The sequence below is a fragment of the Pseudonaja textilis genome, chromosome 8 (assembly GCF_049901715.1).
Source record: "Pseudonaja textilis isolate UNSWEBS1 chromosome 8, rPseTex1.2, whole genome shotgun sequence".
Classification (NCBI taxonomy): domain Eukaryota; kingdom Metazoa; phylum Chordata; class Lepidosauria; order Squamata; family Elapidae; genus Pseudonaja; species Pseudonaja textilis.
This window is the reverse complement of record NC_141997.1, coordinates 24822302-24834892: the sequence shown is the minus strand read 5'-3', so window position 1 is coordinate 24834892 and position 12591 is coordinate 24822302. Positions and strand designations below refer to the sequence as shown.

General features: G+C 33.5%; 1 protein-coding gene across 10 annotated transcripts in view; it reads left to right on the top strand.

The window, feature by feature from the left end:
• The window catches only part of ATP11A (ATPase phospholipid transporting 11A), a 112499-nt gene extending 101723 nt beyond the window's left edge, over positions 1 to 10776 (top strand). For 2 of the 10 annotated variants that reach the window (XM_026708405.2, XM_087938551.1), the window contains 3 exons: positions 1467 to 1632; positions 5741 to 5873; positions 8086 to 10398. In XM_026708405.2, the coding sequence (XP_026564190.1) occupies positions 1467 to 1632; positions 5741 to 5830 (256 nt within the window). In that variant the 3' untranslated portion in view covers positions 5831 to 5873; positions 8086 to 10398. Of the gene's footprint in view, positions 1 to 1466; positions 1633 to 3751; positions 3841 to 5740; positions 5874 to 6304; positions 6359 to 8085 lie in introns of those variants that run through there. The other 8 variants (XM_026708404.2, XM_087938550.1, XM_087938554.1 and 5 more) reach the window with 6 other exon arrangements.
• Positions 10777 to 12591: the final 1815 nt, after the last annotated feature.

The following is a 12591-nucleotide window of genomic DNA, read 5'->3' as shown; positions in this document are numbered from 1 at the left end:
TGTATGTATGTGGATGCATTTGTGTATGTGTGTTTGTGTGTGTATGCACACACGGTCATGAAGTTAGCTCCTAATTGCTTCTACTCCCTTTTCTTGTTATTGTCTTGCTCTAATAGGGCCCTAGATGTTAACCCTAGCTCCCCAATCTAGTTGGGAGAGAACTTTTTAATATCTCTGGTTGAGTCTCAGTAAAGCCCTGTTTATATATTTGGGAAAATTGTATACAAAAAAAATAGCTTGTTGTTATTTTGGGTGAAAATTGAATATCTACAAAGTCTTTTGGTGTGTGTGTTTGTGTGTGTATTGCATTAATTTTCTTTATCTAGATTGTAGCCAAAAGTTTTTTTAAAGGTTTCTTTTAATCCCGCCTATATTATTTTTTTATAAATAAAGCAGAAAACATATCTAATACTCCTTTCTCCTGCTATTTCCTCACAACAACAACATTGTGAGGTAAGTTGGATTGAGAGAATGACTGGCCCAAAATCATCCAGCTGTGATGACCCGGGGCGTGGCACAAAGGCAACACAGTCACATAAGTAAGAAAAGTCCCTTTAATACCTCCAACTTTGCCCCCAAATACCTTTGGCTGGAGAAAAAACTATCCCAAGAACAGTCTTTTAAGTGGAGGAAATTCAGTCCAAAAACAAGTACATATAAACTGCAAATAAAAACTCACACAAACCATGCTGCAGCAATTAACCGGACAGGGCAGGATAAGGAATTGCAGACTTCAAAGGCCAACCAGATACACACAGTTGGGAAGATGCCAGGAACCCAGATAAGCCTCAACAAAACAAGATAATACATGATTTGTTCCCAACAAGATGCTGTGCGCAAACTCCCTTTTAAAATACTGTGTTCCCACCTACAGCTAATGAAGGGAATCAGGGCCCTTTCCTTCCCTGTAAGCCACACAACTCACATTGCTCCCTTCTCCATTCCTCCCTGCATGCCCTAGGATGAAGAGGGGGTGGGCCTGGATCTTCCTCTGAATTCCCTCTGCCTTGCTCTACTTCTCCTCTGCTCTGCCCAGCCAGACTGTGCCCTTCCCCAGTTTCTTCCACAGCCAATGGAGCCACACTCCCACTCCCTGTCAGCTGCTCCCCCTCCCCCTCGGAATCAGATTTTGTCAGGGCCATGACATCAGCCTAAGGAGGGATTAGAATTCTCTTAGACTGGTTACATAACCACTAAACCAAACTGGCTCTCCAACATCCCTTGCAGAATAATTTTTCTCTTAGCTTGGGAGAGGCTACATTGCCAATGTAAATATGTACATTAAAGAGACAGATTAATGGAAAATACTGTCATTTTTGTTATTTACCTCCATACAGAACACTAACATCCAGTGAAAATTTTGTGTTTTGAGCTAACCAGTGGAGATGGCATATAATAATAAAAACGTGCATGTTGAAATCTCTATTGCCTTAATTCATGACACTATTTTACTCTTCATTCATTAGGCCATTTCTCAACTACCAGAGGATGTACTACATATTCCTGCAGATGCTGTCCACTGGTCCTGCATGGCTGGGCATTATTATGCTTATAATTGTTAGTCTTCTTCCGGATGTACTCAAAAAAGTTCTGTGCCAACATATATGGCCCACAGCAACAGAAAGAATGCAGGTAAAAATTTAGCTGTCTTATTTTTACAGAAAATATTTAACTAAATATCTTCTAAATATCTCCGATTTTATTGCTTACATTTTTATTGAATGAATTAGTAAGACACTGAGAATACAGTAAATTATTGTAATATTTTACATAGTTTATTTTATGTATGATTGGAATATAATGTATATGTTTGGAAAAATAAAAAATGACAAAAGTAACAACAAACCAATCACATAATTTGAGGGCATATATAAATTTCTAATCTTAAGAAGAGATACAAAATTGTAAAAATCCATACCCAATATTTATATCAAAAACTTGTATAAATAGATACAATTTACTAGGAATTACACTGTTATACTGTATTGTCACAGTCTTGTTACATGGAGACCAAATGTAAACAAAACAAACTTTAACTAAAAGATTCTTCAAATAATTTTTCTACTATTTCTTACTTTTTAAACTACTACTGGTGCAAAGAAAAATGCATCTCAGTTTTGCTGCAGTCAGTTTGGCAGCTAAAAAAATAGCATATATTTGTTTCCAAGGAAAATGAATAATAAAATTACATTATTATGAATTATTAATGACTATTGTATAATTTTCAATTTTCTCAAAATATTAAATTGATTAAATTGCCATTACCATTATAGATATGTACCAATTCAATTAAAATCCTTCCAGCACAGATTAGAAAGATTATATTTAATTTCATGCAATTTAAAAGGATATAACAACTTATTATTTTGATATTATATTCAATTTTCTGCCAATTATATCCAATTGTTTATATAGTTTTACTTTGCTTGTCAGGAAATAAGCTAGAGACAATATCTTTATGTATTCATGTTCTATAAACTTGTTTCCATTTTGGTTCTGTACTATAATTGTGTAAACCAACTTCTTTCTAGCTATTCATACAGATTGTCTCCATAGATATGCCCATACCTGCAGAGCTGAATGTATGATGGGTTGAATGGATTTGACATCAGTGTATCATGACCTCAAAAACTAGAAGTATCACTGCAGTCAAAGGCATTGTACCCAAATAAAAATCTATTCCCCTGATTATCTAATTCTTTTCTAAATCATCCTTTAAAAAAATCAAATCTACTCTAAACTTCAGATATCTATAATGTGGTATGCCAAATTATGATAAAAAACTACTGCTTCTAATCTTTTATCTAATCTCCACTTCAGAGCAATTCATTCCAAAACAGAGTCACACATTATTCTCTCTTCCTTTGTGCATATACTGTTGACATTCTCAAGCAAGCATTTATCTTGGATTTTATTGGAATAACAATGCAGACCACAGGCAACTGAGCAGGTTTCCAACAAGGCCTCACCAGTCTGCACCAATCAGAAACCAGTTTGCCCAAAAAGTCAATTAGAAGTCCTGGCTATAGTCCCTGGTCCATTGCCCATGGTCTGCATAGCAATTACTTTGTTTTTAAAAATGCCAGCCACAGATGCTGAGAAAACATCAGGAAATCTAATCTCGAGATCATGGTTATTGAGACCACTCTAAAGCCCAATATTGTGAATAAATCCTTCAAATAATAAAGCACAGTGAATTCCAAAGCATGATGTTCAATATCCAAGTTTCTAGTCAATCTGAAATATCATAAGTGGGAAGAGACAGGAAGGGAAAGGCTAAACCAGGCATTTTGATCTCAAAATCTGACATCAGATTTATTAGCATTTATATACTTTCCCATGCATTTGACATGGTAATTCTTTAAATAGTCTGTATCATGCCACACTTGCCTAAAGAACTATTGAATGCAGCGGTATAGCTGAGCCATTTTGTATTAGGATTAGAGTAATAAATGTATTAGGATTACAGTAATACAACATGAGGATGTTGTACTATATTCATACAGGTATCTGGTGTACAAGGTTGAGGGACTTCTCCATGATTTGAATGTGCACCTTTCTATATGCATTATATTGTCAATGTTTCTTTGTAAGCCTTTGGGATTTAATCAGATTTATTCCTTGTGTTTCTTCTTTTCCCACTCTCAATACACTCCTGTCTTCCATACTGCTTTTCCTAAATAACTGCTACCTTGCTTTAAACTAAAAATGATGTACACGGGTACTACCATCAATCTTCTTGGGAAATCAGACTAAACACCAGTGCCTTTCTGTTGAGCAGTCTACCATCTTTATGCTTTCTCAGACTTCAAGCAGTCTAAATTTCTAATGGAGCAAAAGGTGATTTTTTTCCTGCCTTTCTGCATGCGTGGTCATATCATTGAGAGGATATTAGAAAGTGCATTCAGAACTGCAACATATCAGTCATAATTCATCTCCCTTTACACAACAATTACAATATTTTAACTGATTTTTTTTCTTTTCATTTCCAAGTGAATGATATATATAGCTGTATGCATGTATTCTTTGTTTGTATATAAACAATACAATAGAATATCCCTGTTTTTTTAGTAATTTAAATATTAACCACAATTGCTAAGCATAGATGTGATTCAAATTTCTAAATGCCACTGTTCATTTGTTATCATGAACCATGATTGCCAATATATGAACATGTCTGTCTAAATTTATGGATTCAGAGTTTGCTTACTTTGAAAATGATTCAAAATATTTTGGCTCTTGTATGAGGATGCCATCTCTCTGCTATTTATTAAAGAATCTAGATTTTTTTTCAGACTTCCAGCTGTTTGGGGGATGGGAGAAAATGCTATTGTCTTAAGACATTTTCTTATTAAACTCAATGTAAATCTTATAGCAGGAATGCCTTTTTGAGATTACTGTAGAAGCCATAAGAAAATTGGGTTCCTTCAGTGGGTGGCAGAGAGGTGCCATACTGAGGTTCACCCAAAGTTCTAACTACTGATGCTAAATCATTTTCAAAGTATGCCCAGAACTATTATGTTTCTTTCACTGTAGTTTCCCTTTGCATGTCATCTTTCCTAATTTGATGAAACTAGCGTCTTTTTTTCCCTAAACACAAGCTAAACTTTTATCTAATCTTCTAAATCAGGATCAAAAATCTCTATACTTGATGTTTGGCCTGAATTTTACAGAGAAATTTTATTTTCCATTTAGATAGTACAAGTCTGATCTTTTTTTCCAAGTTCATTACAGTCTTTATGTTGCTCTGCTTGTCAGTTCTGAGTGGTAAGCAAGAACATTTATTCTTAACATCTAAACTTGAAGGAGGAAGATTGACCCCCCCCTTTTTTTTCCTTTTGCTCTTTTGCTGTTTTGTTTCCATGTCTTAATAAAGTGTATATGACAAACTGCACTGGGCTATTAAATCAATGAAGCTGCAAAAGCTTTGGAGGAATCTTTTTCTTCGGGTAAATTATTAGCCAAATCCTATTTTCTATGATAATTCTAGACTATTACATAAAGATAATTAGAATTTCTTCTAACTTGTATCTTTTTCTGACTATTATGCATTTATCTCAATTACCTTGCTATATATAATTATTCTGGTTTTACAAGATGGGTATTAATGTATCATCATTTCTACTTAACATTTTTCTTGCTTCAAACATTAGTCTTTTGCTGTAAGCAAAATATTATTCTTTTAATTCAAATTTTCTTTTTGATTAAAAGAACAATAAAAAGCAAGCATTAAATCTGAAAATTGGAGTTCTGAATAGGATATAAAACTATAACTACTTTTCTGCATGTGGCCTATGGGTGTCTTCATTCTGCCTTTTGCATGATCATGCAAGGGATTATCTTTCCATTTAAAATCATCGCAGGTCTTTCCAGAAAAAAAGTCTTGGTTACAAAGGGAACCAATGCATAGGGCCACAATTTTCAGTCAGACCGAATTTCAGCAGGACCGGTGACAATTAATGCTGAAGTCACTATGCATTTGAACACAGATCAGTTACTGTCTTCTGATGTTCATGACTAATATCCATTACAAATAAAACCATTTTATGAAAGAATATAAAGCCACTGAATTCTAAGTATGATAAAACAGTTATTTCTTGACATTTTTTCTCAACCTGTCAGCAGGATTTAAAGATTTTTGTATATATGAGCTATCCTAACACAATTATTTACATGTTCCTCTTAAGATGTTCATATTGGACCGATTGTATAGTTTCAGTGTTTTTCCTCATCCTTGCAGAGGAGTTTGAAACATAAATCAACTCTAAATACTTTGATGAACAACGATGACCCACTCCTTGAAGGAACCCTTTCTGCTTCCGAGACATAATTAGATCACTGATAGGTAACAGCATTGACCGTGGTACCCTTAGGTAATTTCTACTAGTGTGCTGTGATATTTTTAAAGAGAAAGCCATTTCCTCCAGAGTTTTTGCTTTATTTTCCCAGTTTAAGTCTTCTATTCTGAGTATTATAGTCTGTTTTTGATTAGTTCACCATACAGGTAAGTTTTAGTAATAGAATGTTGTGTGGGAGCATGTATCTACATGCATTCTGAAAAAAATAGAATTTGAAAAGCCATCTAATTTTTCCCCCACTGATTGTAGTTAGGGTGCATGCACAATTGCAGTTTAATTAAATGTGGTATTCAAATAACTATGTGTAAGATGGGTCAAAGAACATTTTCCCAAGTATTTTGTATAAAACTTCCATATAAAATGAATGCTGTCAATCTGTAACATTGCCTGTACCTAACATGATGAAACAAATCTCAGAGGTACCAATATTTATCTTAAATCTCCAGACATGTATATAAGCAAAAACTGCAGACTTCAAAGCACTTGGATTGACATTACAGGTACACAGGAGTATGCCATTCAGAATAAATCAATTTCTCTAAGAAATATTTTCATACATATACAAGGAACAAGAAATGGAGGAACAATTTAACATATGTTGTATTGCATAGATTATAATGCGCAAAGAAGCCCTTGGAAAGTTAAACATATCCAAGGTTGTGTGAAACGTTCAGAAGAAAATTTCCCAAAGGAAATTAGCATGAATGAAGCAGTTCTTCCTGATGCTTTAAAGTAGCCATATCTTCTTGGAAGTCTTCTATAGCTTCTTCAAGTGCTGTCACCAACTGTTAACATACAGATAATCCAGCCTTTGGGATCACTACTAGGGCAAAGCAATTGTGCATGTTCTTTGCCCCTAGACCGTCAGGAACAGCTGCTGAAACTTTCCCCAACATGCTTTGTGGATCACTACTTCAGATATTTGTGCAACCTTAAACATTGTAAATTAGGGATGGCGACAACTTGAAATGCTTTAGTAGCCCAAGACAGAGTTTCTAAAATGACCCGACCTTATTCTTTTCCATTCAAAAGTTATCTGGATCTGGAAATTCAGATTTGGAAAAAATATCCCTAGCATGTCAAAAAAAATTGCAACATTTTTGTTTTTTAGTGTTATAAGATAAAATATGCAGAAAAGCTAAATAATCAGATAATAGGCATGGCAATTTTTTCATTTTAAAAAAGTATTCATATTTTGGAATAGAACATACAGTAAAAACATCTGTAGCATTAAATAGCCTATCTGATGGTGAAAATCCATTCAAAATGTCAGATAAATTAGTTTGGGGAAGGGTTATTCCACAGAATGAATATATGTAGATGTTCCTCAATTCAATAGAACTGGTTATCATTTGAGGGAACAATTTAAGCTAAATGATTAATTTGCATTTTCTATAAAATAAATCTGTCACTGGCAATCCACTATAGCTCATAAAGCATTGTCACATGGCTCAGACAGGAGATGGGAACAATCAGATGGAAGAAATGCTAAAAAAAAGATTATTTTTCAGATTGTAACTGCAACTGCTAGTCCTACAATGATAAAAATCACTCTGGAACTCTCTACCCATCATGATGCTTTATTTAAAGGATAACCTTTGAGGGAAATAAAGTTACTGTAGTTTTGCTACTTGAACCCCAAAGCTGCAGGAAAACACAAATTAAGGCTTTGTGACTCCTGAGTAAATGAGTTTCTGTTCTTTCAGGACTGTCTTTCAGGACTGTGACCAAATCTGGTATCACTGTAACAGGTAGAACTTGGAGCACTATTTTCCAACTATTGATTTTCCAAGTGTGTGTATTATAATATCCAGAATTTTCTATCTGTAATTCAAAAATCAGGAGGTTTTGCCTTTATAGTTTTAGGAAGGACAAGTTAATTCTTACATGAAAATATCCACATAATTATTCTCTTTTGACATTGAAGAAAACTATCTGCAATTTCATTCATTTCAATATGTCATGAGTATGCAGCATCTCATGTAAGATATAGTATAAAAATGGCTCCAAGCTGAGGATTTTATTATTCCCATCATCCATAATATTAATGCCACATAAAATGAACTGAAATTGCTCCTTCATTCCATCTGCCTTGACTTTAGTATGGTCAAACAGCTGTCCAAGGTTAATTCTGTAGCCATTTGGCCATACTGTCACTTCTAGATAATGGTACTTCAGTTGTGATGATTAAATATACGTACATATATTCCTTTTGATTTTTTGGCAGAAAACATCAGGCCATGATCAGGACCCTATTTCAGAATTCACACCTCTTGCCTCTTTGAAGAGACCAAGATATCGAAGTAATGAATGCAAGAAGTCCTCAGCAAAAGGTTCTCATTCTAAAAAAATGATGTTCACACGCTGGCAAAACTATGATTATTCAATGCTCCCGTCTATCTTTGGCTACTCCAACTATTCCAAGCGTTGCAATTCCAGCACACAGTACTACCACCAAAGTGCAGGTTTTGAAACATCCCTGTGACAGATCACCAACTCAAGCCTTTAAGAACTACAGCAGCCCCCAGCCCAGCCCACCTGCAAAGGACCATTCAAGAACCCAGCCAGAAATCGTGACTTTTGCTGCCACATATAAGATCCTGAAAAGCTGGATCGAGAGAGCCTGCTACCAAGCCAAGAGTATTGGTCTTTTTTTTAAATGTTTTTGAACTATTGAAACAATAAGTTACGTGCACAGTCTGGTACTGTGGAAATAGTTCTAATGCTATTTTCATTCTTGTCAGTCAAAAACTGTGTGTATTACCTCCATCATTCCCCCCCCCCCTTTTTTTTTTTGTTCGATGAGCCCTGCTTCAATATGTGACTATCTCTGGATATGAATTTTGAAAAATGGTCAGTCATAAATAACGCTTTTGGATGTTCAGTCAGCAAGTATATTTGCTAATGCTGCTTTTGACAGTCTTTGTCCTTTCTTTGCTTTTTCTGTGGGTGTTTCTGCTGTGCAAATCAGCACTCAAGAAACAGATTTTAATATCTTTGTATTGTCAGAATAAGACTATATGTGATCTCAAAATATTCTCTTTTTTTTTTTTGCTAAAGACCAATGCTTTTAAAGTATATTTAATATAATCCTTAAGAAGTCAGTCTGGCTATCAAATGTGTGATGTGACCAGTACAGCAATTAGACTGAAAGTAATTATTGAACCTGCAAATTCAGCCATAGGAGTTTGTAGTAATAAACAAAATAGCTCTAAAGTAGTACATTAGTAAGTGTTCTGCTAGTCTGTGGTCTTATTTTAATTAAGAAAAACAAATAATTGATTATTTAACAAATTATTATTAAAGCAAGTATTTTCTTGTTTTACTTTTAATTTGATATTAAAGATAGGAGGGGAATCAACACTAACAAGAAATTTTATGGTATTAACTGTGACTCTGTGTGTTAACTAGCACCACTATGTGGTGTTTTCCCATTATTTAAATAGGGAGTCATATGTGACTCTAGTTTGTGGTCTATTGATTTTAATAGTAGCAAACACATACCAGCTTGGTTTAATTTTTCCTTCAGTATTTTATTTAGAGTATAAAAAAGGCTTAAAGATTAATGGAATTTAACATTGCTGTTTGTGTAAATTCCCTGTTAACTTCCTGAGCAGAGATAGGGACAACAAATGTTTTAAAAGGCAAATTGTGAAACATGCATTTTATACCAAAGACTATAAAGTAAAAAGAATCTGGCTGTTCATAGGAGTCCAGATCTGGTGAAGCTGGTAATGGTGGGGCAAGTGAGGAAAACATATACCTTAATGCAAACTTCACCCTTATCTACTGGCACATGACATTTTGTGTTGTAATGAATGGATCTTGTGTTGTAATGTCACAACTTAATATCTCATCATTTGAGGAACAAGCACTAATGAATGTTGTCATTTTTACGTTTTCCCATGCCATACAGTTCCCCATAGCATAGCATTTTGGTAATTTTAAGATGCAAACAATTTCCATTTCTGGTGTTGCTAACACACTTACAACATATTTAATGTTATATATTTATTTGACGCTGCATACTTGAAGGTTGGGTAGAAAAGTCTCCTATATAAAACACTGGTTGTAAAATGTACATATATAAATATTTCTTATTTTAAAGAAAATCAACTTGATGTGGGTATTGATTTTATACCTGTACTAGTGATAAATCTCTCTCTGGGTATAATTAGCAAAATTATTTTTAATGTATTTTTTTAGAAATCTAAAAAATGCCTTTGCAATGAAATATTTTTCAATATTGAAGCTCTTTATATATCTGATTTATGCATACATTTGTTAATATATCAATTCTATTTTTAAGTATATGTTTTAGATGAATTTTTTTATATATATGAGTTTTGGAGCTCTAGAATTTAGCTTATAATGGAACTGAGATTGTAGAAACTGATGAATGTTAATATTAGACATAGGTTCAAAGCTGCTTTTTATTTTATTTGCTTTTGCTTGTAAATAGTGGCTTTCGGTAGACAGTCTTACAAGGAATTGCTGCCACCATTATTTTGTATTGTTCCATAAAACTTTGTATCTCTTGCTCCTTTATGTTTTCATTTCCATCCATTAGCCTTAAATGGGAAGACTCTTATGCAGTTATTGAAAATGCTGCATTCCTGCCCTACATGCCCAAGAAACAGCAACGTTGTTGCATCTCAGTTTGCCCCCCTCCCCAAAAAAATTACAGGCTGAAACATTTAATGGTAGTTGTAGAGGAAAAAAAACATTAAAAACATATTTTACCACTGAGTTCAAGGGGCATCTGCCAGTGTGTGTGTGTGTGTGTGTGCGTGATGCACATGTCCAAAAAAGGCAACTAGTGCCTGAGAGTGAACAATCAAAACCCTGCCCCCTTTTATCACCCACATAAAAAGAGGCCGGGCTTTAATCATGCAATGGCTGACACTTTCTTGACTTTTTTTAAAAAAAAACTTTTCTGACCATTTCCTTCTAGGAGCTTATTCTAGACTTCACATTAAACTCAATAGGTCTCCTTTAACGATGATCAAATCTGGCATCCCTCTCATTGCATTAAGTTAGGAGACAGTTTTGAATTTAAAAGCTCCATTTCATTTACAAGGTGGGTTTTAATCATATTTTAGGAAAATGACAAAAGGAAAAGATATCTAGGTATTAACTTCGATTTTCCTTCACTGCCTTTCTATAAACAGGCAGGTGTGTAGAATTCTAGGATAGAAACCCCTATGCACAAAATCTCAATATATGTACACTGGTGCACCCAGTATTGAATTCTACCAAATAAGTGAGATATGCAGTCATTATGTAAAACTGGTTATTAGCTCAATGCAATGCTTGCACCCCATTTGGTGATGGAATTTTTATTTTATCTGAGTGGGAATGAAGGAAATTACAGAAATATTTTTATAGCTGTGGTTTATTTCTATGCACTGTGCATTATAATCTCGATAAAATTAATCAAAACTGATGGGAATCTAAGAAGAGGGAATACTTTGTTTTGTTTTATTTCCTCCCCAAATTAGTGCTCTCAGTTTTCCTAGTTATTTATGGTCTATTACTTTGTCCAACTACCTGACAAAACCATTTAATCTGCTTGCATCGATCTGTTTATTATACATATACATATCAGAGGAAATTACACATTGTGATATCAATAAGATCATGTCAGAAAGCTTTAACAGAACATTGTCAAAAGTATTATACAAGAAATAATTATGTGTATGATTGTACATTGTATAATTACACACATCAGTTTCTATAGCTTTATCTTTGTCAAAATTACAGAATTTTAAGTATGTCTGAAATTCTGTGATGTGCAAACTGTTCTCAATAATCTTTCAATCTATATTGCAAAGTAGAATTGGCAGAAAATGCTCTTGGGAAAAGCGGAAAGTAGTTACTAGAACATTAATCATTAAAATATCTATAATCATCAGCACTAAATACTGACATGTATTTGTAAATGGTACAGTGATAAGTTCACTTGCCTGATAATTCAGCCTTTAAAATCTGTGTTAGATTAATCTATAATACTTCATTAAAAGGTTCAAAGCAGTCTCAATTATTAAGTTGATATAAATATATATAAATACAATATATATATGTGCATTGATGTGAAGTTTATTTTCTGTGCTGTTTTTAAACTTTCATTTCTGTAGACAACATGAATTCTTATATCCATATTTTGGGACTTTCTGTAGATTCTCTATAAAGCAGTAGATGTTTAAATCTGCTTGCAATAAAATAAAATTTACATATTTGTCTTGGTGTATTGTGTACCAGTCTGCAGGCATGAAGTTCTTAATTTAGATAGGAATTTTTAAAATTGTAATTGTCTGAATTACAATTTAATTATATTATGCTGAATGCATTTATACATAATCAGATTTTACTATTGTCTTTTTTACTGTTAGGGTAGAAAAAATGAGAGATAGTTTCGCCTCTAAGAATTAAGAATTAATTTTAATCAGTTATATAGTAATTTAGTACATGCCAAATACAAGGAGAATGAGAAATTTAATGAGTAAAAGTTTTTTCTTAAAAAAAGTCTAATGCTCATACTATTGCAAAACTTTTATTATTCAGAAATCAGTCCTCATTTTACTATTTGTTGAATAAGAAATTCAGATTATTTTGCAAGGGAATATAGTACAATACTATGCACAGACTGAAAGAATGAAAGTCTTTCAAATGAAAACATTTTTGGATTGTTGCAATCAATAAATAAATAACTTAAAAATACTCTTTTAGAGTC